Raw genomic sequence first — 23224 nt, 5'->3', positions numbered from 1 at the left:
GTTTGAGTTTGCTCAATTCAAATGTAAAAAAAATACTATAAATTTCAGAAAACATCCAAATTTCATAAGTATTTAAACTCATCTTAATCAAGCCCTCAGGAACACGACAGCTATTGTAAAGATACTTTAAACTCCCATGGACCATCGTGGGTGAGGGTGTGACGATGTTTAAAAATAATCATGAAACATTAAAATATCCATGACTAAGTAAGAGGTTCGAAGGTTTTTGACCTGGAATGTAGTATAACCCATTTCCAAATGTAAAGCAAAGAACGACCAAAGTTTACTTCAACAACTTTATTTCACCATCAATTGCACAACATCAACTATGTCAAGCTTTCTGGAACCAAAACACTTGTACTGTTGTGATGAACAATGGTGGCGATTTAGATATGTCAACCTCTACAATCTTAAGAAAATCTAAGAATGCGATGTCATTAATCATTAATACTGTTATTTCAGAATAAAAAAGTGCAAAATAAAGGCTTACCCTTTCACTATTGATAAACTGTACTTTACGTGACATTAAACAACGAATAAGATACGTACTGCAGAAATAATGAGATTTTATTGGGTACTGGCAAATGCTTCACTGACTGGGTATTAAGGGGGGTGGGGGGAGAGGGAGGGAGAGGACAGGAGTGAGGGGAGATGACAGGACAGAGGGAGAGGAGAGGAGAAGACGGTGGGAGGAAGAGCAGAGGACGAAGGGAGGGAAGAGGAGAGGACGGAGGGAGGGGTGGGAAGGGAGAGGAGAGGGAAGCTAGGAAAGGGGGAAAGAGTGAGGAAGGGGAAGAGAGCGACGCCTCACCAAATGTAGCTATACACTGCTAGAGAGAGAGAGAGAGAGAGAGAGAGAGAGAGAGAGAGAGAGAGAGAGAGAGAGAGAGAGAGAGAGAGAGAGAGAGAGAGAGAGAGAGAGAGAGAGAGAGAGAGAGAGAGAGAGAGAGAGAGAGAGAGAGAGAGAGAGAGAGAGAGAGAGAGAGAGAGAGAGAGAGAGAGAGAGAGAGAGAGAGAGAGAGAGAGAGAGAGAGAGAGAGAGAGAGAGAGAGAGAGAGAGAGAGAGAGAGAGAGAGAGAGAGAGATATATATATATATATATATATATATATATTAATTATTATCCCTGTGTCGTAAGAGGCGACCAGGGTTGCGTCAGGAAGGGCATCCGGCGTAAAACATGTGCCAAATCACTATGCGGATCATAATGGATGATCCACTGTGGCGACCCCTAACGGGAGCAGCCGAAAGAAGAAGAAGAAGAAGATATATATATATATATATATATATATATATATGTATATATATATATATTATATGATAGAATAGAAAGGTGAGTCAAAGAGGTGGGGTTAGCAAAGAGAGGCTATGTTATGATGAATAACTGAACACACACACACACACACACACACACACACACACACACACACACACACACACACACACACACACACACACACACACACACACACACACACACACACACACACACACACACACACACACGCACCTCATGTCAGAACAGATGTACACACAACGACACAACAGAGTTTGTAAAGTAATCTGCTGGCACATCTGCAAAAGCTTTGACATTCCAGTTCCAGAGAATTCGTGGGAACATGAACCAAAAGCAATCCTTGATAACATGGAAGTACTGCTTACGTGCGGTCGAATCATCCCATCGAGCATGAACATCGAAAACAAAGCATTGCAACCAGATATCATACTTATGTACAAAAAACAAGAGAAGAAGGCATTGCTAATTGAGGTGTTAATACCAGTGATTTTGGACGAAACGATGCAGAAATCAAGAAAATGACCAAATACCAAGATCTCAAGAATGAAGTGAAAAGATCCTGGAAGCTGAAGAATGCCAAAGTTGTACCCGTGATGGTTGGAGCTACGGGAATGATGACAAACAACCTCAAAGAGATATTAAAAACCATCTCTGGGAATATTACTACAAATATACTACAGTTGGAAGCTGTCCGGGGGCTCAGTGAAGATCCTGAAGAGAGCCCTCGGCACAAAACTTTGAGAACAGAAAACTACACAGCTTGATCCTTGAATTGTGACCCCTTGCTGAACTAAAGGTTGATACTTTGAGCCCACCCTGGGAGGACTCCATTCCACATTCTGAAACTCACATATGAAGATACCAATCGTATTGTGACACACACACACACACACACACACACACACACACACACACACACACACACACACACACACACACACACACACACACACACACACACACACACACACACACACACACACACACACACACACACACACACACACACACACACACACACATTCATTAGTATCCATTGGGCTGATAGGATGACCTGGATGCATGCACACACGTCTCTAAGCTGTGAACAGCCTCGGTTTGCATCTGAACTCAGCTATAAAGTGTCATCCTGGTGTTTCACAGGCAGGGTGATTCATTAATGTGTGCAATCCCTCGGATGGACGTTCAACGGACATCCCGTCTCCTGGCATTAGTTGGTGGACGATAAAGATCTCACAGCGTCCTTCGTAGTTGGCGAGCTATCGCTGGCACCATGAACAAATTCCGAATTCTTGCCTCAACCAGCAAAGAGCATTGCATCAACGGCACAGCCATACTCTCAGCCAATGATGCTACCCCACATCCTTGTGCTGCGTTTGAATCTTCTTCTTTCGGCTGTTCCCGTTAGGGGTCGCCACAGCGGATCAACCGTCTCCATTTCGCTCTATCCTCCACATCTTCCATTGACACTCCAATCACCCGCATGTCCGCCCTCACCCCATCCATGAACCTCTTCTTTGGCCTTCCTCTTCTCCTCCTGCCTGGCGGCTCCATCTTCAACATCCTTCTCCCGATTTACTCTGCTTCCCTCCTGTGCACATGTCCAAACCATCTCAATCTTGCCTCTCTCACTTTGTCTCCAAACCGTCCTACCTGCGCTGTCCCTCTAATATACTCATTCCTTGTCCTGTCCATCCTCGTCACTCCCAACGAGAATCGCAGCATCTTTAACTCTGCCACCTCCAGCTCCACTTCCTGTCTTTTTGTTAGCGCCACCGCCTCCAAACCATACAACATTGCTGGTCTCACGACCGTCTTATATACTTTCCCCTTCACTCTTGCAGTTACCCTTCTGTCACAAATCACTCCTGCAACTCTTCTCCACCCACTCCTTCCTGCCTGCACTCTCTTTTTCACTTCTCTCCCACACTCACCGTTACTTTGGACAGTTGATCCCAAGTATTTAAACCAATCCACCTTCCCCACCTCAACTCCTTGCAACCGCACCATACCACCACCCTCCCTCTCATTTACGCACATGTACTCCGTCTTACTCCTACTGACTAACATTCCCCTTCTCTCCAGTGCGTACCTCCACCTCTCGAGGCTCGCCTCAGCCTGCTCCCGACTCTCCCTACAGATCATGATGTTATCCGCGAACATCATGGTCCATGGAGACTCCAGTCTGATCTCGTCCGTCAACCTGTCCATCACCATTGCAAACAGGAAAGGGCTCAGAGTCGATCCTTGGTGCAATCCCACTTTAACCTTAAACCGGTCCGTCATTCCTACCGCACACCTCACCGCTGTCACACTGTCCTCATACATATCCTGCACGATCCTCACATACTTCTCCAACACTCCCGACTTCCTCATACAATACCACAACTCCTCTCTTGGCACCCCCTATCATAAGCTTTCTCTAAATCCACAAACACACAATGTAACTCCTGTCCTTCCCTATACTTCTCCATCAACATTCTCAAAGCAAACATCACATCAGTGGTGCTCTTTCCTGGCATAAACCCACATTGCTGCTCACAAATCATCACCTCTCCTCTCAACCGAGCTTCCACTACTCTTTCCCACAACTTCATGGTGTGGCTTAACAACTTTATCCCTCTGTAATTTCCACAGCTCTGCACATCACCCTTGTTCTTGAAAATTGGAACCAGTACACTTAATCTCCACTCCTCCGTCATCCTCTCACTTTCCAAGATTTTATTAAACAATCTGGTTAACAACCCCACTGCCATCTCTCCTAAACACTTCCATGCCTCCACTGGTATACCATCTGGGCCAACCGCCTTTCCACTTTTCATCTTCTTCATAGCAGTCCTCACTTCATCCTTACTGATCCACCCCACATCCTGATTCACAATCTCCACCTCTTCCAACCTTCTCTCTCTCATTTTCTTCATTCATCAGCTCCTCAAAGTACTCCATCCACCTTCTCAACACACTGTCCTCGCTCGTCAGCACATTCCCATTAACGTCCTTTATCACCCTGACCTGCAGCCCATCCTTCCCAGCTCGGTCCCTCTGTCTTGCCAATCGGTATAAATCCTTTTCCCCTTCTTTTGTATCCAACTTTTCATACAGCTCGTCATATGCCTTTTTGTTAGCCTTTTCCACCTCTCTTTTTGCCTTTCGCCGCCACTCCTTGTACTCCTGCCTACTTTCTTCATCTCTCTGACTATCCCACTTCTTTTTCGCCAACCCCTTCTTCCTTATACTTTCCTGTACTTCCTCGTTCCACCACCAAGTCTCCTTATCTTCCTTCCTCTGTCCAGATGTCACACCAAGTACCTTCCTCGCTATCTCCCTCACCACTTCTGCTGTCGTTGCCCAATCATTCCACCCATCCTTACCACCATCCAACACCTGTCTCGCCTCCTCCCTAAATTCCACGCAACAGTCTTCCTCCTTCAGCTTCCACCATCTGGTCCTTGGTTCAGCCCTCACTCTCTTCCTCAACCTCACCTCCAAAATCATCCTACAGACCACCAATCGATGCTGTCGAGCTACACTCTCCCCTGCCACCACATTACAGTCTCTAATCTCTTTCAGGTTGCATCTCCTGCTTAAGATGTAATCCACCTGTGTGTACATTCCTCCACTCTTGTACGGCACCCTGTGTTCCTCCTTCTTCTTGAAATACGTATTTACCAATGCCATTTCCAATCTTTTTTGCAAACTCTACCACCATTTGCCCTTCCACATTTCTCTTGTTGAGGCCGTACTTCCCCATCACCTCCTCAGCCTCTTTATTCCCTTCCCCAACATGCCCATTGAAATCTGCTCCAATCACCACTCTTTCATCCTTGGATACACTCTCCACCACTTCATCTAACTCACTCCAGAAATCTTCTTTATATTCCATCTCACACCCCATATGTGGGGCATATGCACTGATGACATTCATCATCACCCCTTCAATTTCCAACTTCACACTCATCACTCGGTCAGACACTCTCCTCACCTCCAATACCCTCTTGACATAATCTTCCTTCAGGATTACCCCGACACCATTTCTCCTCCCATCCACACCATGGTAGAACAGTTTGAAACCACCTCCAATGCTCCTAGCCTTGCTCCCCATCCACTTGGTCTCTTGTACACACAGTATGTCCACCTTTCTTCTCTCCATCATATCAGCCAACTCTCGCCCTTTGCCAGTCATCGTCCCAACATTCAGAGTTCCAACTCTCACCTCCACACTTCTACCCTTCCCCCTCTCCCACTACCTCTGGACTCGCCTTCCCCGTCCCCTTCTCCTCCTTCGCCCAGTAGTAGCACAATTTCCATTGGTACCCTGCTGACCACCGGTACCGGTGGCGGTCGTTGGTAACCCGGGCCTCGACCGATCCGGTATGGAAATTCGTTTTGTTGTCCGCATAATGATTTAGCATAGGTTTTTACGCCGGATGCCCTTCCTGACGCAACCGTGGTCGCCTCTTACGACACACAGGGATATGGTACACCTATTCTAACCGGGGCATACACCGGGCCCAGTACAACTGGTGCTCATTTCGCCGACCTCGGAAGGATGACAGGCTGAGTCAACCCCCTGGTGTTATACGACTTGGTATATATATACATATATTAATTCAGTGGCCCAATGGGTCTTGAACTCAGGACCTTTTGGGTCCCAAGCCGCTGCCCTAACCACTGCGCCAACACCAGGCTTGTGCTGCGTATGAATGAAGAAGAATATTGGTCTCTTCATTCACAAAATATGCCGGTGTGGTTCCAGCACACCGATTGTCATGTATTTTCAGCACATTTCCACATTCCCTGGTGTGGTTTCAGCACATTTCCACATTCCCTGGTGTGGTTTCAGCACATTTCCACATTCCCTGGTGTGGTTTCAGCACATTTCCACATTCCCTGGTGTGGTTTCAGCACATTTTCACATTCCTTGGTGTGGTTTCAGCACATTCCCTGGTGTGGTTTCAGCACATTTCCACATTCCCTGGTGTGGTTTCAGCACATTTCCACACTCCCTGGTGTGGTTTCAGCACATTTTCACATTCCTTGGTGTGGTTTCAGCACATTCCCTGGTGTGGTTTCAGCACATTTCCACATTCCCTGGTGTGGTTTCAGCACATTTCCACACTCCCTGGTGTGGTTTCAGCACATTTCCACATTCCCTGGTGTGGTTTCAGCACATTTCCACATTCCTTGGTGTGGTTTCAGCACATTCCCTGGTGTGGTTTCAGCACATTCCCTGGTGTGGTTTCAGCACATTTCCACATTCCCTGGTGTGGTTTCAGCACATTTCCACATTCCCTGGTGTGGTTTCAGCACAATTCCATTTTTCCAAACAAATAATCACGTGTTCTGTAAAAGTCAGAATTGATTGCACATATTACACAACATCAAACTTTCCAGATTCCAATATAGAAAGCGTTATTATCAGTGTTTAAAAAAAACTTCTCCATTTCTGCACAATGAGTGCTAACGCTAATTCATCATGTTCGTTTTATGTTGAAAACATCCCAAGAGGATGATTCAGTATCCACTTACCAAGTGACGTGATGTATTTAACAAGGACGCTGCATGTTTTTGTGAATATTGATTCTGAAGAAGTTGTTGCCACTTTTACTAGTGAGTTTTTTTGCCTATTGTTACAATTTCTTCTGTGTAATCCACCATGGAGGCAGTGTTTCAAGACCTGACACAGAAGATTTGGAATTTAAGGATAACAAAGACACACAGGAGCAGGCCTGTGCCATATCAACACTCCACTAATTTAATCTAACAACTTAATCATCATCTTTTCACTCATGCCATTGTTCATATTAATTTAATCTAACTGAACATCCACATCCTTTTCATTAAATTATTATTAACCCTAATATTTTTCTCTTTCACAGCTGTACAAATCATGCACTTCATCAGGGTAACACTTTTGCTCAAGTGTATCCCATTAGAAAAGTGAGAATGAAGAAATTATATTCTAACTTGGGACACAGGTGTTGTCCTGTGGGTCTAATGTATAATTTGCTACTGAAAACAATGGGTCCCTGAAAGCTACACTGAAAATCTGGATGAAAGGGTTTAACAATTAAACACGATGAATGTGGAGCCTTTGATGTTTTTAATCATACTTTAAGAATGTGAAACTTTGTTGAATAAAATCAATAAATTTGCTTTTCAACAAGGAGTGTACTCTAAAAATTCATTAACTCATCTTCTCAATAGATTTAACTTTCTCTGCACAATCACTTTACTATTTTAATGAGATTGATGTTGGTTTTGATTTTGAAAATTATTCCAGAGATCATATTAAAGTAAAAAACAAATTGACAAAAGTTTTATCAGAACCATATGGAGGCATTACTGTCAATTAGTACTTGTTTGTGATTGTTCTCTCTCTCTCTCTCTCTCTCTCTCTCTCTCTCTCTCTCTCTCTCTCTCTCTCTCTCTCTCTCCCTCTCTCTCTCTCTCTCTCCCTCTCCCTCTCCCTCTCCCTCTCCCTCTCCCTCTCCCTCTCCCTCTCCCTCTCCCTCTCCCTCTCCCTCTCCCTCTCCCTCTCCCTCTCCCTCCCTCCCTCTCCCTCTCCCTCTCCCTCTCCCTCTCTCTCCCCCTCTCTCTCCCCCTCTCTCTCCCCCTCTCTCTCCCCCTCTCTCTCCCCCTCTCTCTCCCCCTCTCTCTCCCCCTCTCTCTCCCCCTCTCTCTCCCCCTCTCTCTCCCCCTCTCTCTCCCCCTCTCTCTCCCCCTCTCTCTCCCCCTCTCTCTCCCCCTCTCTCTCCCTCTCTCTCTCTCTCTCGCCCTCTCTCTCTCTCTCTCTCGCCCTCTCTCTCTCTCTCTCTCGCCCTCTCTCTCTCTCTCTCTCTCTCTCTCTCTCTCTCTCTCTCTCTCTCTCTCTCTCTCTCCCTCTCTCTCTCTCTCTCTCTCTCTCTCTCTCTCTCTCTCTCTCTCTCCCTCTCTCTCTCTCTCTCTCTCTCTCTCTCTCTCTCTCTCTCTCTCTCTCTCTCTCTCTCTCTCTTCATCACACACACACACACACACACACACACACACACACACACACACACACACACACACACACACACACACACACACTTTCTCTCACACTCTCTCTCCCTTATGGCTGCTGGTTGCATCATTGGTTCGGGACATGGCTATGCCATTGATGCAGTGTCCCTATTACCAGTACACTGGTACTCACTTCACCAACCTCAGAAGGATGACAGGCTGAGTCAACCCCCACCTGGCGTTAATTCAGCGGAAAAACAAGGCTCAAATTCAGGACCCTAAGATCCCAAGTCAACCACCCTAACTGCAAAGCCAACACCAGGCTTGTGATGAGACTGAAGTGTTATTAGTTAAAGATGACATCGAGCTATGGCCTGACAAATTTGAGCCTGTAATATGTTGACCTTCTTGGGCCTGTACCGAACAGAAACTCTCCCAGTGGTGTGAGCAGAAAAGAGAACATTTTGACGTCGAGAGGCAGAAGAAGTAGTGCGTTGAGGCATAATGAGTTGAGAAAATTAGGATAAGCAGCTTGTTGCGATAATTGACTTTGCCTTTGTTGAATGTGTTCTCCTCCGAGATTTGAGCCCTGGCAGGTCATTGTGTGTAGAATAGGCTGTATCAGAAGTGATAAAACCATGCCAGGACTTTTATTTATTCCAGACAGGAGATCCAGCTGTTGTTGTGCTCACACCGTGCGTCAGATGTTTTAGTGCAAGGTGTTTGCTTGACAAACGAAACCTATTCTTTGACCTCAGGATCCAGCCATCTGCAAGCTCACGGCGGTGCTGATGCATTATGGTGTCACTGCCAGTTACTGCTGGCTCCTTGTGGAAGGTCTCTATCTCCACACTCTGCTTGTCATGTCCGTATTCTCCGGAGCACGCCTTCTGCGAGTGTTCGTTGCTTTTGGCTGGGGTGAGTTTGGTCTTTTTGCTGCTCTCATTTGATCTTCCCTTATTTATCTCAACTTACTGCCACTACTACTATCAATCATTTCCCTTTATTGGGAACATCAAACACTGGACAAGGCAGTCCGAAAATTGATATTTGTTAAGTTTGCAACAATAAAACAGTGTTTCATAAAGCTTCCAAAGATATAGAGAAATAATTATCAGATTAAAATTGCATCAATATGTATGTTATGCGTCAAAATAAATGCATGGAATAAAATTGCAAACTCGCCACGAACCATTTTAGATTACAACGAAAGGTATTCCATGAAGAAACATTAAATAAAATAAAAAAACAAGATAATACAAAAAGGAAGGGGGTACGGACATTTAAGGATACAATATTGTGATTCATAGCATCCTGAGTTCAAATCCCCCCTCGGCTGTTGAATTAATACCAGGTGGGGTTGACTCTGCCTGTCATCCTTCCGAGGTAGGCAAAATGAGTGCCAGCTTGCTGGCATCCTGTGTCGGAGTGGCGACCCGTCCAGGATTGTGCCCAATAGTCCACGAGACTGCTTAGGCAGCACCAACGCTCTGCACAGAGTATGGTCCCAATGGATGGATGGATGGATGGATGGACCTCGAGCCGGAGAATCTTTTCATTGGCCTTGGTGTGATTAATAATATCAAATACCCTTTATAAAATCGACTTTACATCGATTCACATATCCACATTGTTTGTCATTATAACGATGGATGACTTCGAGCATGTTCATGAGATGATGGTTGATGGAGCTCTTTTGTTGCCATGTTGGGAATGCTCTATGTGTGAGGTCTGAGATCTGCCATTTGCCAGTCAGAAAGTAAGCTCTGACATACCTTCACAAAAACGGAAAGTAACAGAGATTGGTCGAAGCTTGATTGTATTCCTTTACCTTAGCAACCTTTGTTCCTTTACCATAGCAACCTTTGTTATGGCACAACCAGAGGCATTCCTCCACTTCTCAGGAAAACAGCCGATCTACATACAAGCATACACTGAAAATAGTGGCAAGAGGTTTAGACACTTCCAAAGCGAACCCTTTCATAAGGCGAGTGGGGATATCACTAGGGTGGCCCGATTTTGATGCATTCAGGCATTTAAATCGAGTGTACACTTTGTGTTCTTGAATCATCGATGGAGATGAAGGAGCGGGAAGACATGCAGGTGAAGCTGACACGTGTAAAGGAGATAATTCAGTGCAAATGCTCGCAAAATATGAATTAATTTCATCGGCTACTTCAAGAGATGTCTTATTGTTTAAGAACTTAAGTGATTGCTTTTTAGTGCCAACTAAGTTCTGTATCTGTTGGCGTCATTTTCCTGGCACAGATTGATTTAGATATTCAATTTTATTTTCATAATAAGTAGACTTTGCATGTTTAATGACCCACTGAACCTTGTTTCGAAGTTGCTGACACAAATCCATTCTGCCATGCTTATCGGCGGCATCACATTTCACAATGGAGCATTGTTTGTCATTGTTAAGCAATGGTTTGTCTGTAGCTTTGTGCTTCACGGTGATGTCAGGAAAGCATTGCTAAAATTGACACATGATTATATGATGGAAAATGTGAACCATTTCATTAGGATCATCAAGAGTTTCTAGCTCATCCTATTGTTACTGGGTAACCCACTGACCCAGCGCTCGCACGAGGTCATGTAAAGGTCGTTGAGCAAATTTTGTTGATTGCTTGGGTGGAATTGACTCATTATGGTAAACAACAATATCTTGGTGGTCCTCATTCATAATAAGAGCACAAGTGAGTGGCTCACTTAAATTATCCGGTATGGTTGTAAAAATGTTGTCCAATAATGCATTGCCTCGAGTCGGTTGGTAGACCGATTCGAGGCAATGCATTATTGGTTGGCTGCTGCCACTGATACTACTACTACTACTTCTACTACTACTACTACTACTACTACTACTACTTTAACAGCCTCATTTAATCCCACGTTCTTATGTGGTTGGCTTTGGAAAGTTTATGGCCCAAGTCTTTCATGAACTAGTTGGCCAGGCCTCACATTCAACTGTAGTTGAAATTCAAATTAGCCAGGCCTCCATCAAATTAGGCAGATCATAGTTCTAAGAGAGATGGTAATAGTGACACAAGAATCATGTGGACAGAATTTAGAATTTGGCCAGTCTATCAACAATAACTTGTCTACTCTTTGAAAAAGTAAACTTTGGGATCCTTAACATCCACCAGCTAATGCTAGGACACAGGACATCCAACTTAACTACCTGAAGAACGGTGAGCTTTGTGACGGAATACCCTTCCTTTGAAGCACCAATCCGACAGTTTATAGTCAGGTTAGGCATCTAATCCAAACGAGGCAAATCAAAGGTATGTGCGCTACCTCACTCATTTATTTGAATCATTCATCAATATTTTGACCTGTTGACCTCACCAGATTTTGTATTTCATTATTTATTCCACCAAACATTTAATCCCTGATTTGTTCCATGATATAATCTCAATATTTTTCATCACTATTTAGCAATTTATTTTATCGTCTTGGCTTCCTGGTTGTAGGAAGTCATATCATTACCTCTGCCACTGAAGGTGGACAGAGGTTATGCTTTCACCTCTGTCTGTTTGTCTGTCTGATTGTTTGTCTCTGAGCAGGGTATCTCAAAAAGTTGCGGACAGATTAGGACGAAACTTGGTGGACAGGTTGGGTATGTGAGAAGGACTAATTGATTTGATTTCGCTGAAGATCTGAATCCGGATATGGATATGAGCATTTTTTTTAATGTCGAAGTGATTCTTCACCATTTAGAGATGGGGCCAAAAACGATACATAGCATATTTCAAAAATTTGTGGACGAGTTATGACAAAACTCGGTGGATGAGTTGGTTAGGTGACAAGAACAAGCGGATTCGATTTTGGTTCGGATCCAGACCATCAGTGGGATACAAAACGTGAACACTTCAGCCCGGTGGAGGTACGTGCTCCACTGAGTGCTGTTCTAGTTGGATATTGACTGATCTGACACCTCAAGGCCATTTTAATGGCTCATAACCAGATTCAAATCTCATCATATGAAGCCTCAAAAAATTGAGAGTCCACTCAAAACTGAACTTGAGACTTAAAAAAATTGCATTTTAAGTCTACTGCCATGAAATACATCAATCGGTGGTTGGTTTGTTAAAATTTATGAAAGCAATTTTGACATTACATTCGGCTTTATTCAGGACTACTGTACTTTTGAATGCTTTGTGTAGTAAGAGTAGCGTTCTGTCGATTGAACTGCACTTTTTTGAGGCCATATTCTCTAAGTTTATTATGAGCCTGTCCGCTCATGCAGCAGGAGATGGGGTTTTGTGATAATGTGTGTCCCTCTCTCTCTGTCTGTCCAGGCTATAACTTTTTAAAAACCTTTTGATCGAATAATCTAAGCTTTTGTCATTAAAGTTTCACCAAACCTCTGTTCTGAGAATAGGGAGAACACTAATTATTAATAATAATAAAAATTATCTGTTGTTTTTGTCAATTTTAGTTTGAGTACAAAGGGGATGCTGATGGCCATTTTGAGATGCTTTCCAGTTACATATCACATTGCATTGCTTTCTATTTTATTGTCTTTTATTGTATTGTATCACAATCAACAATTGAAAAACTACACATTTAGCTAAAGGTATCAAAACGAAATGAATCAAGAGCGAGAGTTGCTTTGCAGTACATGTCCCCTACCAGTCCCAATGAATGTGCGGGAGATGAAAATTTGTTTGCGTTTAACACACGCTCGAGCCGATACTGGAAACAAAATTAAGAAGAAACTCTCCAACCCACCATGTTTCCTTTCGGCTTTGCCTATGTCATATTAAAATAACACAATGTACACACATGAAGCAAAAACATGATTACAGCTTATATGTGCATATAATAATACACGGTGGTTATATACATGGGATCATTCCAATTCTACTGGGCCATGGACGGGACGAACACCCAGGCCTAAGGCTTGGGGTCTTCCGATCTGTGCTGCTTCATGCAATGGCAGTGCATGATTTTATTGGGGTGGAGTCAGGGCAGCTGAACACTGATCCGTGTATAATATGTGGTTTTCTAAGTATACAAAGGTCATAAGCCACACTAATTTGTTCTGTAAATTATCATAACTAGTGCGGGCCCGTACGTGCGTGCCCATACGTGCGTGGCCGTACGTGCAAAAAAAAAAATCTTTCAAACAGCGAGCCAGAAACAACAACCACACAGGCCGTTCCTTCGCTCTCGCGTGCCCGTACGTGCATGGCCGTATGTGCAAAAAAACGTTCAAACCGTGTGCCAGAAACAACAACCACACAGGCCGTTCCTTCGCTCTTGCGTGCCCGTACGTGTGTGGCCGTGCATGCAAAAAAAAAAAAAAAAAAAAATAAAAACCTTTCAAACCGTGTGCCAGAAACAACAACCACACAGGCCATTCCTTCGCTCTCGCGTGCCCGTACGTGCGTGGCCGTACGTGCAAAAAACAAAACAAAAAAACATTCAAACCGTGTGACAGAAACAACAACACAGGCTGTTCCTTCGCTCTCGCGTACCCATACGTGTGTGGCCATACATGTGTGGCCGTGCGTGCAAAAACAAACAAAAAAAACTTTCAAACCATGTGCCGGAAACAACAACCACACAGGCCGTTCCTTCGCTCTCGCGTGCCCGTACGTGCCTGCCCGTACGTGTGTGGCCGTGTGTGGAAAAAAAAATGAAAAAAATTTTCAAACCGTGTGCCAGAAACAACAAACACACAGGCCATTCCTTCGCTCTCGCGTGCCAGTACGTGCGTGGCCGTACGTGCAAAAAACAAAACAAAAAAACGTTCAAACCGTGTGACAGAAACAACAACACAGGCTGTTCCTTCGCTCTCGCGTTCCCATACGTGTGTGGCCGTACGTGTGTGGCCGTGCGTGCAAAAAAAGAAAACTTTCAAACCGTGTGCCGGAAACAACAACCACATAGGCCGTTCCTTCGCTCTCGCGTGCCCGTACGTGCATGCCGGTACGTGTGTGGCCGTGCGTGCAACAACAAAAAAAACGTTCAAACCGTGTGCCAGAAACAACAACCACACAGGCTGTTCCTTCGCTCTCGCGTGCCCATACGTGCATGCCCGTACGTGCGTGGCTGTACGTGCAAAAAAAAAAAAACGTTCAAACCGTGTTCCAGAAACAACAAACCCATAGGCCGTTCCTTCGCTCTTGCGTGCCCGTTCATGCGTGCCCGTACGTGTGTGGCCGTGCATGCAAAAAAAAAAAATGAAAAAAGCTTTCAAACCGTGTGCCAGAAACAACAACCACACAGGCCATTCCTTCGCTCTCGCGTGCCCGTACGTGCGTGGCCGTACGTGCAAAAAAAAACAAAAAAACGTTCAAACCGTGTGACAGAAACAACAACCACACAGGTCGTTCCTTCGCTCTCGCGTGCCCGTATGTGCGTGCCCGTACGTGTGTGGCCGTGCGTGCAAAAAAAATAAAAATAAAAAAACTTTCAAACCACGTGCCAGAAACAACCATACAGGCCATTCCTATACTCTCGCATGCCTGTACGTGCGTGGCTGTACGTGCAAAAAAAAGAAGAAGAGGAATTGTGACGTCAATCGTGACGTCATAGCACCGTGTCCTGTCATTGGTTTGATAAATTAATGGCCATAACTTGGGAACCACTTGTCCGATTAATATCAAACCTTGAAAAGGCACATACTCAGGTCCCCAGCAATATACCTGGCAAGTTTCAATTAGATCGGACCAGTGGTTGTCGAGAAACAGCGGTCGCAGTCACAAAGAGATTGCTGGAATTATCGATAGAGAAAACAATGTATCAAGTTTCCATTGAATATGTTGAAGGATATGGGGGAAAAAAAGTCTGAAAAACCACAGGTGGGACAGACAGATGGACGAACAGAGAGACAGACAGACAGTCAGATGGAGAGCAAGCCCATAGTCCCCTCCGGTGAAACTGGTAGGGGACTAATAATATTAAGTGAAAAATAGATCATACAAAAATGAAGCCAAAACTGTAGAAATTTTTATTTATTTCGGATTACAATTGTCGAAAATCTTGTTGGTAAGGCCTAAGTCACATTTGCTCTACGGCGAGGATACGGCGGCTGTCCGCCTTCTGAATTGACAGAAACGTGCGGCGGCCGCAGAGTTTCTGAGGTGGCCCTACGCCGTATGGCTATATTTTACAGGCTGTAAGGTCGCCGTGGAATTATAACGCGGAGTTATAACTTTTTTCATTTCTATGTTCGCCGTAGCAATTCGACAAGCCGAAAAAAAAAAACTGGTAAAAATAAAAATAAAATTAACCCATTCGTTACCGTCCTTCTGGCCGCACGTTCGCCTTCGGGCCCCCCTGCGGTCCCCCTGCGGTCGCCTTGCAGGCACCTTGCGTCTGCCTTGAAAATTCTATGGCCGCCGCAGGAACGCCCTAAGGTCACCGTGTGGCATCAAATCAAAGACCGTACGGCAACCCCACGTTTTCGGTCTCCACAATTTATAAATACGCCGTGCAGCCTTAATCTTTCTTCTTTTGGAAGATAAAATTCGTTTGGAGAAAAAGAAAAAAAACGACAAAGATCATGACATTTTCATTGGGCTTTTTACTTACAACTGCCATTTTGTAATTCATCGTCATTACTGGAGAGTTTCCATTGGAAGATTATATCAGATGAGATGAATTAGCCAACTGCACATGCAAATAAATGTTCGGAGTATCCATTAAAACAGGTGCATTGATCAAGAGTGATTGCAAACGCAATATATTACCAAAAATATTGAGACTAAACACCGGTCCTCACTTCTGCTGACAACACACCATGTCATGCTGCTGTAGTTGAGGAATTTCTTGCTTCAATGTCCACATCTTCCCTTCTGTTCCTCACACCCTGCTTTTTAAACAAATGTGAGCTTTTCATCGAAGAAAATCAAAAGGTTCTGGTTGGTCTTGACTTCTACTGCAATACGACTTGATGGCTTCAATGTCTTGGTCTACAAATGCTGCTCCATGAATATGAATCTCTCTCTCTCTCTCTCTCTCTCTCTCTCTCTCTCTCTCTCTCTCTCTCTCTCTCTCTCTCTCTCTCTCTCTCTCTCTGTCTCTGTCTCTGTCTCTGTCTCTGTCTCTGTCTCTCTCTCTTTCTCTCTCTTTCTCTCTTTCTCTCTTTCTCTCTTTCTCTCTTTCTCTCTTTCTCTCTTTCTCTCTTTCTCTCTTTCTCTCTCTCTCCACCCTAGAAGGGTGCCAAGTCTGGTCAACCGAACCAGAGACTGATCAGCCTTCTTATAATAATAATCAAGGTAATGTTATCCAGAATTGCAGCTCAACCATCACTTGTTATCCTGATCGATCACTGCTTCATTTGCTGTTATCACAGAATTGGATGAATATTTCAAACCACCGGCATTACGTCAAGGTGGTCTCAAGAGAGCATTCATCCCCACTTCCTCGTGTCTTCACCAATGGCATCCAAAGCCCTCCCAACAGCTGGCTAATAAATTTCCTTCACACACAAGTAGTGCGTCATATTTGATTACATTTTCTCCTTCGTCCTCCACTTTGAGACTGGAATCTCCAATGGCAACATCTTTAACCTTTCTCATTATTTTTATTGAAACAAAGTGAATGACTCCTACACTGCGAAAAAACCCTTTTACGTACCTTCCTCGGTGCAGATAACTCCACTCCATGAGAAACAGCTAACAGCCCAATAAAAGGAATCGGATGCATGGGAATCAGATGGAAAATTCAAAGCAAAGCATGAGTAGTGCCATAGGCCAAGGAGGAGGCTGGTTTAAAGTCTAAGGCACATCCCCATGTCTTGAAGTTTGACGTAGGTATATAAAAAGATCCTGAAGGTGATCTTGATGATAAATGGATATATAAACCAGTGGGGGATTTTTCTGGGTATTTTTGTTTTGCTGGTGACGATGTAATAATGGCAAGCATCATTACCTCCACCACCGAAGGTGAAGGAGGTTATGTTTTCACCCCTTTCTGTCTGTCTGTCTGTTTGTTTGTTTGTTTGTTTGTTTGTCTGTGTACAGGATATTTCAAAAATGTAATGGGCCCGATATGTTCTCGTGGATCAGGCATGACGTGGCAGAGGTATGCGCTCCACTGAGTGCCCTTCTAGTTTGAACCTGTGAACAGGAACTACATAGATCAAAGAGCACAAAGGATTTTTTTTTGTACACAGTCGAGGCTCATGGAAGAGTTAGTGAGTGCACTGAATGGATCAGAATGTAACAGACAGAAATAGGATGCAAAGCACACAAGACAGGATGCAAAAGGAACAGGGAGACTTGGTCAAACAATGGGTATGGGGAGGAATGGAAGAGGGAGGGGAGGGGGCAGGAAAGGATGCATGTGGTGGATTAGATGGATGCAGAAGAAAACTCCAGGGAGGAAAAACTGTGATTTGGAAAGATGAGGGATTGGGATAGGGTTTACAAGGGTATAAGAAATCGTGGTTTTTGATTGGGGACGATCTGAGATGGTGCTGAACAGCAATCTTGAAGACCTGGAGGGGAGAATGAGATAGACGAGAACATGGAAGTTGGTTCCACAGGTGGGAAAAAATAGGAACGAATGAATGGGAGCAGTGATCCTGGATTTAGGTAGTTTTACCAGAATGGGGTTGATGGTGGACCATGTATGACCTGCAGTGACCTAGGGAGACAAAGCACAGAAAGAACAGAGGGTGAAAGACTAGAAAGGAAGCAGTAGAAGACAGCAAGAGACCACTTCTTCTTCTTCTTCTTTCATGTGGCACCTTGGCTGCGACATAGCTATAATTTTGTTGGGTGCAATTATGCTGCTGATGCTGTGCCCCTATACGAGTACACTGGTACTCATTTCATCAACCTCAGAAAGATGACAGGCTGATTCACCCACACCTGGTGTTAATTCATTGGCCAACGGCTCAAACTCAGGACCTCAAGATCCCAAAACAGCCACCCTAACCACTAAGCTAACACCAAGCTTGAGAGATCACTAACCTATCTGCAATGGTGAAGTGATAGACCCATAGACTCAACTTCCATCCATCCATTGGGACCATACTCTGTACAGAGCGTTGGTTCTGCCGAAGCAGTCTCCTTGGCTATTGAGCACAATCCTGGACGGGTAGCCATTCCGACACAGGACACCAGCATGCTGACACTCATTTTGCCGACCTCGAAAGGATGACAGGCAGAGTCAACCCCACCTAGTACTAATTCAACAGCCGAGTGGGATTTGAACTCAGGATCCTGGGATCCCAAGCCCACCACTCCAACCATTAAGCCAACACCAGGCACGTCTGAAGGATGAGGGGAGAGATTAAAGATATATCCCTGATATACTGGCACAAAAAAAAAACCACATTCCTTTCCACCAAATTTGGACTCATATTCTTCTTGGGTAATAAAAATGGACTTTAGATAATGTCATTCAATAACCAATTTTATGGCAACGTAAAATATCTGACAAATGATGAGAAATGTTTCACAAGCAATTAATTAATTGCCATTTGTCATGTCGATGTTGTCATACTCTCAGAAGGTTCAAATAGCATCGCAGTTTCATAGCTTCCCATGACCATTGGTAGATTACATCTATTCATCATGTGCTTTCCATGTGCACATCTCTCTTCTTCTTACTTTTCTACCCACAGGTACACCGGTACTGTTCATCACACCCTGGATTGTGCTGAAATACCGATATGAGAACTACAGGTATGTCAGGCAACACCTTCATTCATTCACTAAGCGACTCATCCATACATTAATTTCCTCCCTATTTAAAAAAAAAAAAGCACACACATGGACTTTATATCCATTTAATTTGCTCGATGCAAAAATGAAGGGATTTTTACAACTCGTACTCCCCTCCAACCCCACGTTAGTCATACAGATTGCCCTTTGTCCTCTCTTCTCCCACACGTTTGGGGTCATCGACAAATTATGCGCAAAAAATTTCCAGTAACTTTAACCTTTACCCCCTCTCTTCCTGTCTGCTCAACATAAGCATTATAATAAACATTCTCATGTCCCTATATGGGGTATGCAGTATACTTTGGCATCATGACTCGGCAAATGAAAATGTGCCATCGAGTACTTTAGAGAAGTTCGCCATGTGCCATGCTGGTCTTTCCATATGATTCTGTAATTGTCATATACAGGGCCTCCCAGAAAGGTCAGAATAGTGTTTCGGATGGAGAAATCTTCACTGGATGAAGAGGGGCTGGAGGGGAGATGATGGGGCGTGTGTAGGACTTTAGAGGCCATTAAAAAAAAAATAATAGTGTGATACTTTAAAAAAAACCCTGAAGCAGATGTATAACCATGACACTGCAGTCGGTGTTTTGGAGGGAATTGCTATCACCTTCAAAAACTGTTTACAATATCAAAAGGGATTTATACTTTTTTTAATTGGAGAGTATCTGGGCTGGCAGGATGGCCGAGAGGTCTGCACAGTCACCTCTAAGCCATCTAGCCTGAAGGTGACTAATGATAAAAACTGTCATCCTGGTGTTTCACAGGTCTAGTGATTCATGAGTGTGTTTGCCATCCCTCGGATGGATATTAACCTGGGCGACCCATCTGCCGACATTAGTTGGTGTATGTGAAAGATCCCACAGCGTCCTTCTTGAATAGTAGGCGAGCTATCGCCATCACCCTGAACAAATTCCAAATTCCTGCCCATACTACGTTGTCGAGCGTCAAGCCTGGCCAGCTTGTTCATGAAATACTTGGGTCAAAAGCTTTCCCTGGTCATTCCTACAACAACATGGTAAAGAAAATTGTGGCCATTTAAGGAGAAGAAGAAGAAGAAGAAGAAGAATAATTAGAGTGTATTCAACATTACCACCCCACCCTCGTTCAGTTTCATTCATATCTGCTTCTCACTGTCCCAACAACTCCCCATCCCTCCCCCCCTTCTTCAATGGAATTTCACAATTCCCACCAATTTTCAATGAACTCCATCAGCTGTTGGATGCAAAATGACAACATGAAGTTTTGGTGGATAATTCGTCTGCCAATCATGATTTCCATCGTGGTAAGTGACATTTATGCACCCGACGGGTTCTACTTGACAATTACTTAGTACTCACACGATTTCACCATCCCTACCCCCTCCCCTCTCTCTACCCCCCCCTCCTCCCCCAATTCCCAGTCCATACCATGCATGCACGGATCTTCCTTCAACCATTCTTGCATTCTTCCTGACCTTGCCTTTTTAATTCCCCCACTTAGGATTAATTATATTTGAAAAAAAGATTAATTTTCTTTATTCTTTTTTACATTCCCGTGATTTTGAACAAGATTCTTCAATGGCTTTAGAAGCCAAGGGTGCACTTACAAAGAGCTGCTTTGTCAAAACAATGATAAACCTTGAAGTCATACCTGTTATCGTGCAAAACTTTCTACCTGTAAAACCCAACTACACCTGTTTGTCATTATCTTGCCAAAACGAAATTTTTGCAAAATATGTTAGTCAGCTTGTATGTTTTTTTTTTGTTTGTTTTTTGTTTGTTTGTCTGTAATGACGTATAAAAAATTCTGCAGAGCACAGTTTTCATTGGAAATTTTTGTAACTTCGCATATCAGAGGCCTATAGAGGTCCTTTTCAGCGCATAAAATTTTGAAGGTCAAGGTCAAAGGTCAAGGTCACTTTGTCGCAAATCAGGGAAGTCGACGAAACCCTTATTTTTTGAGTAATTTTGATCGGATCGTCTTCAAACTTCATGAGAATATAGTTCATGGTCTGGCGCTCAGCTGATTAATTTTTGGTGGCGATTGGCCTTGACCTTCATGTTTTTTTTTGTTTTTATTTTGTCTGTAATCACGTATAAATCACTCTGCAGAGCACAGTTATCATTGGAAATTTTTGTAACTTCGCATATCAGAGGCCTATAGAGGTCCCTTTCGACGCATAAAATTTTGAAGGTCAAAGTTCAAGGTCACTTTGTCGTAAATCAGGGGAGTCGACGAAACCCTTATTTTTTGAGTAATTTTGATCGGATCGTCTTCAAACTTCATGGGAATATAGTTCATGGTCTGGCGCTCAGCTGATTAATTTTTGGTGGCGATTTTGGTGGCGAAAACTACCTAAATCCAGGATCACTGCTCATCTCCACTCATTTCTTCCTCTTTTTTTTTTGTCCTGACTGTGGAATAGAATGCCACATCATCTTTAATCTCATTTCTCCATTTCTCCATACAGGTCTTCAAGACAGCTGTTCACCACCATCTCAGATCGTCCCCGATCCAAAACCATGATCTTTTCTACCCTCGTTAACCCTACCCAAATCCCTCCTCCTTCCAACATTCCAGTTTGCTCGAATTGGAGTTTCCTTCTGTATTCATCTTGTCCACCTCATGCACGCATGCTTCGCGTCCTGTTTTTGTCTGTTGCGTCCTGATCCGTTTACCACACTCGTTCTTCCACGAGCCTCGAATATACATTCAAACAAGCTCGAATGAGCTAAGATCCTCGTCCTCTTAATGATGACGTCATAAAAACGAATATGACGTCATTGTGATGTATCAGGTTTGCGATAAATTATCTGTGCTAATGCCCGGCTTGATTCCCTCAAACAAAATTCAAACAGCTTGCCTAGTTTCGGAGATAATGGTACAGGCGATTTCCATTAGCGGCGATATTATGACATCAACTTTTTTTCTAGAAAGAATTTCCAAAATTGGAGATGGTTACTGCCTGTGCGTGGGCTTTCTGCATATACATGGCAAGTTTCACGAAGATCCGATGAAAACTCTGGGTTGTGAAACAAAAAATGTAAAAAAATAGGAATGACGTCATAAAATTGATATGACGTCATAGTGATGTATGGTATGTACGGTAATTAATCTCTGCTAATGCCCTGTTCGATTCCCGCAAACAGAATTCAAAAAGCTTGCCTAGTTTCGGAGATAATTTTTTAGGCGATTTTCATTCGCGGAGATATTTTGACGTCAGAACTTTTTTTTCTCGGAGGAATTTTCAAAATCGGAGATGGTTACTGTCTGCGCAGGGTATTTTTACATATGTATGCCAAGTTTCAGGAAGTTTCGATGAAAACTGTAGGCTGTGAAACAAAAAAAGTCCACAAGAACAACAATGTGACTAAGACTTAGAGATCCTCCACGAGGATCTAAAAACACAGAGGTGTAGCTGTTAGCGCAGATGCAAAGAGCATACTCCACCAAACCTAAGCAACATGAATTAGAAAGTAGTCATTTGAGGTTATTTCTTCACCCGTCCCTGTGTTTTGTGACAGCTGCAGGTAGTTAATTTGTGATGCTGCTTATTTGTACTGCACTCTCCCTATCCTGCTCTCCTATCATTTGCCGGGTTTTGTGACAGTTAAAACAGATGTGCAGCTGCCTTAATTATCTCAGCACAAGTTGGAGACAGGCAGGAAGAGAAGAGAACGTAGCTGCATGATTTTGATTCCAGTACGCAGTATGAAATGAGTTCTTTATACACACAAACATCAAAGCACTGGTTAGATTACTGATGCTAAAATAATCAAAAAGAAAAAGAAAAACATCGTGGTAATCAGAAGGGAAAACAGAAAAAGACACAAAAATTAATTCGAGAAACAGCTGCAGTCCGCAAAGTTCCATTTTCATGGAACAACACAAAGGTAATTTCGACTTGGCTGATGAAGAGCCACATTTCTAGGAACCCTGCTGTGCCCTTACCTGAATTGGTGGATTTTTTTTTTTTTTCACCATGCAGGCTGTTTCCTTTTAAAATGTTCTTTATCTCTGCTTATTTCGTAACAGCAATCATTCCACAAGATGGTTGTTTCTGCTTCTCTGTTGTTGTTTTTCTTAATTGGCCTATTTGTCTTTTCATTCTGAATACATTCTTTACTTAGAAGATTAACCAAATCCCTAACACCCCAAGGTTTCAGATGAGGGAAAACATCCAAAACAATTACGGCACTCGGTAGAGCGCATATCTCCGCCAGGCTGAACAGTTTACACTTCGTATCTCACTGACAGGCTAGATCTGAATCCG

The 23224-nt window shown here is 43.6% G+C and overlaps 1 protein-coding gene across 2 annotated transcripts in view; it reads left to right on the top strand.

Annotated features, from left to right (window-relative positions):
* LOC147020604 (glucagon-like peptide 1 receptor) overlaps positions 1-23224 on the top strand; it is a 109413-nt gene that overhangs the window by 58282 nt on the left and 27907 nt on the right. For both annotated transcript variants that reach the window (XM_085896089.1, XM_085896088.1), the window contains 3 exons: positions 9040-9199; positions 18870-18930; positions 20185-20254. In XM_085896089.1, coding sequence (XP_085752215.1) covers positions 9040-9199; positions 18870-18930; positions 20185-20254 — 291 coding nt within the window. The remainder of the gene's footprint in view (positions 1-9039; positions 9200-18869; positions 18931-20184; positions 20255-23224) is intronic.

Source organism: Eptatretus burgeri, chromosome 9, assembly GCF_056783735.1.
Source record: "Eptatretus burgeri isolate ZD-2024b chromosome 9, Ebu_testis_v1, whole genome shotgun sequence".
NCBI lineage: Eukaryota > Metazoa > Chordata > Myxini > Myxiniformes > Myxinidae > Eptatretus > Eptatretus burgeri.
Note: the sequence above shows the minus strand (reverse complement) of the source record. Positions and strands in the feature narration are given on the sequence as shown.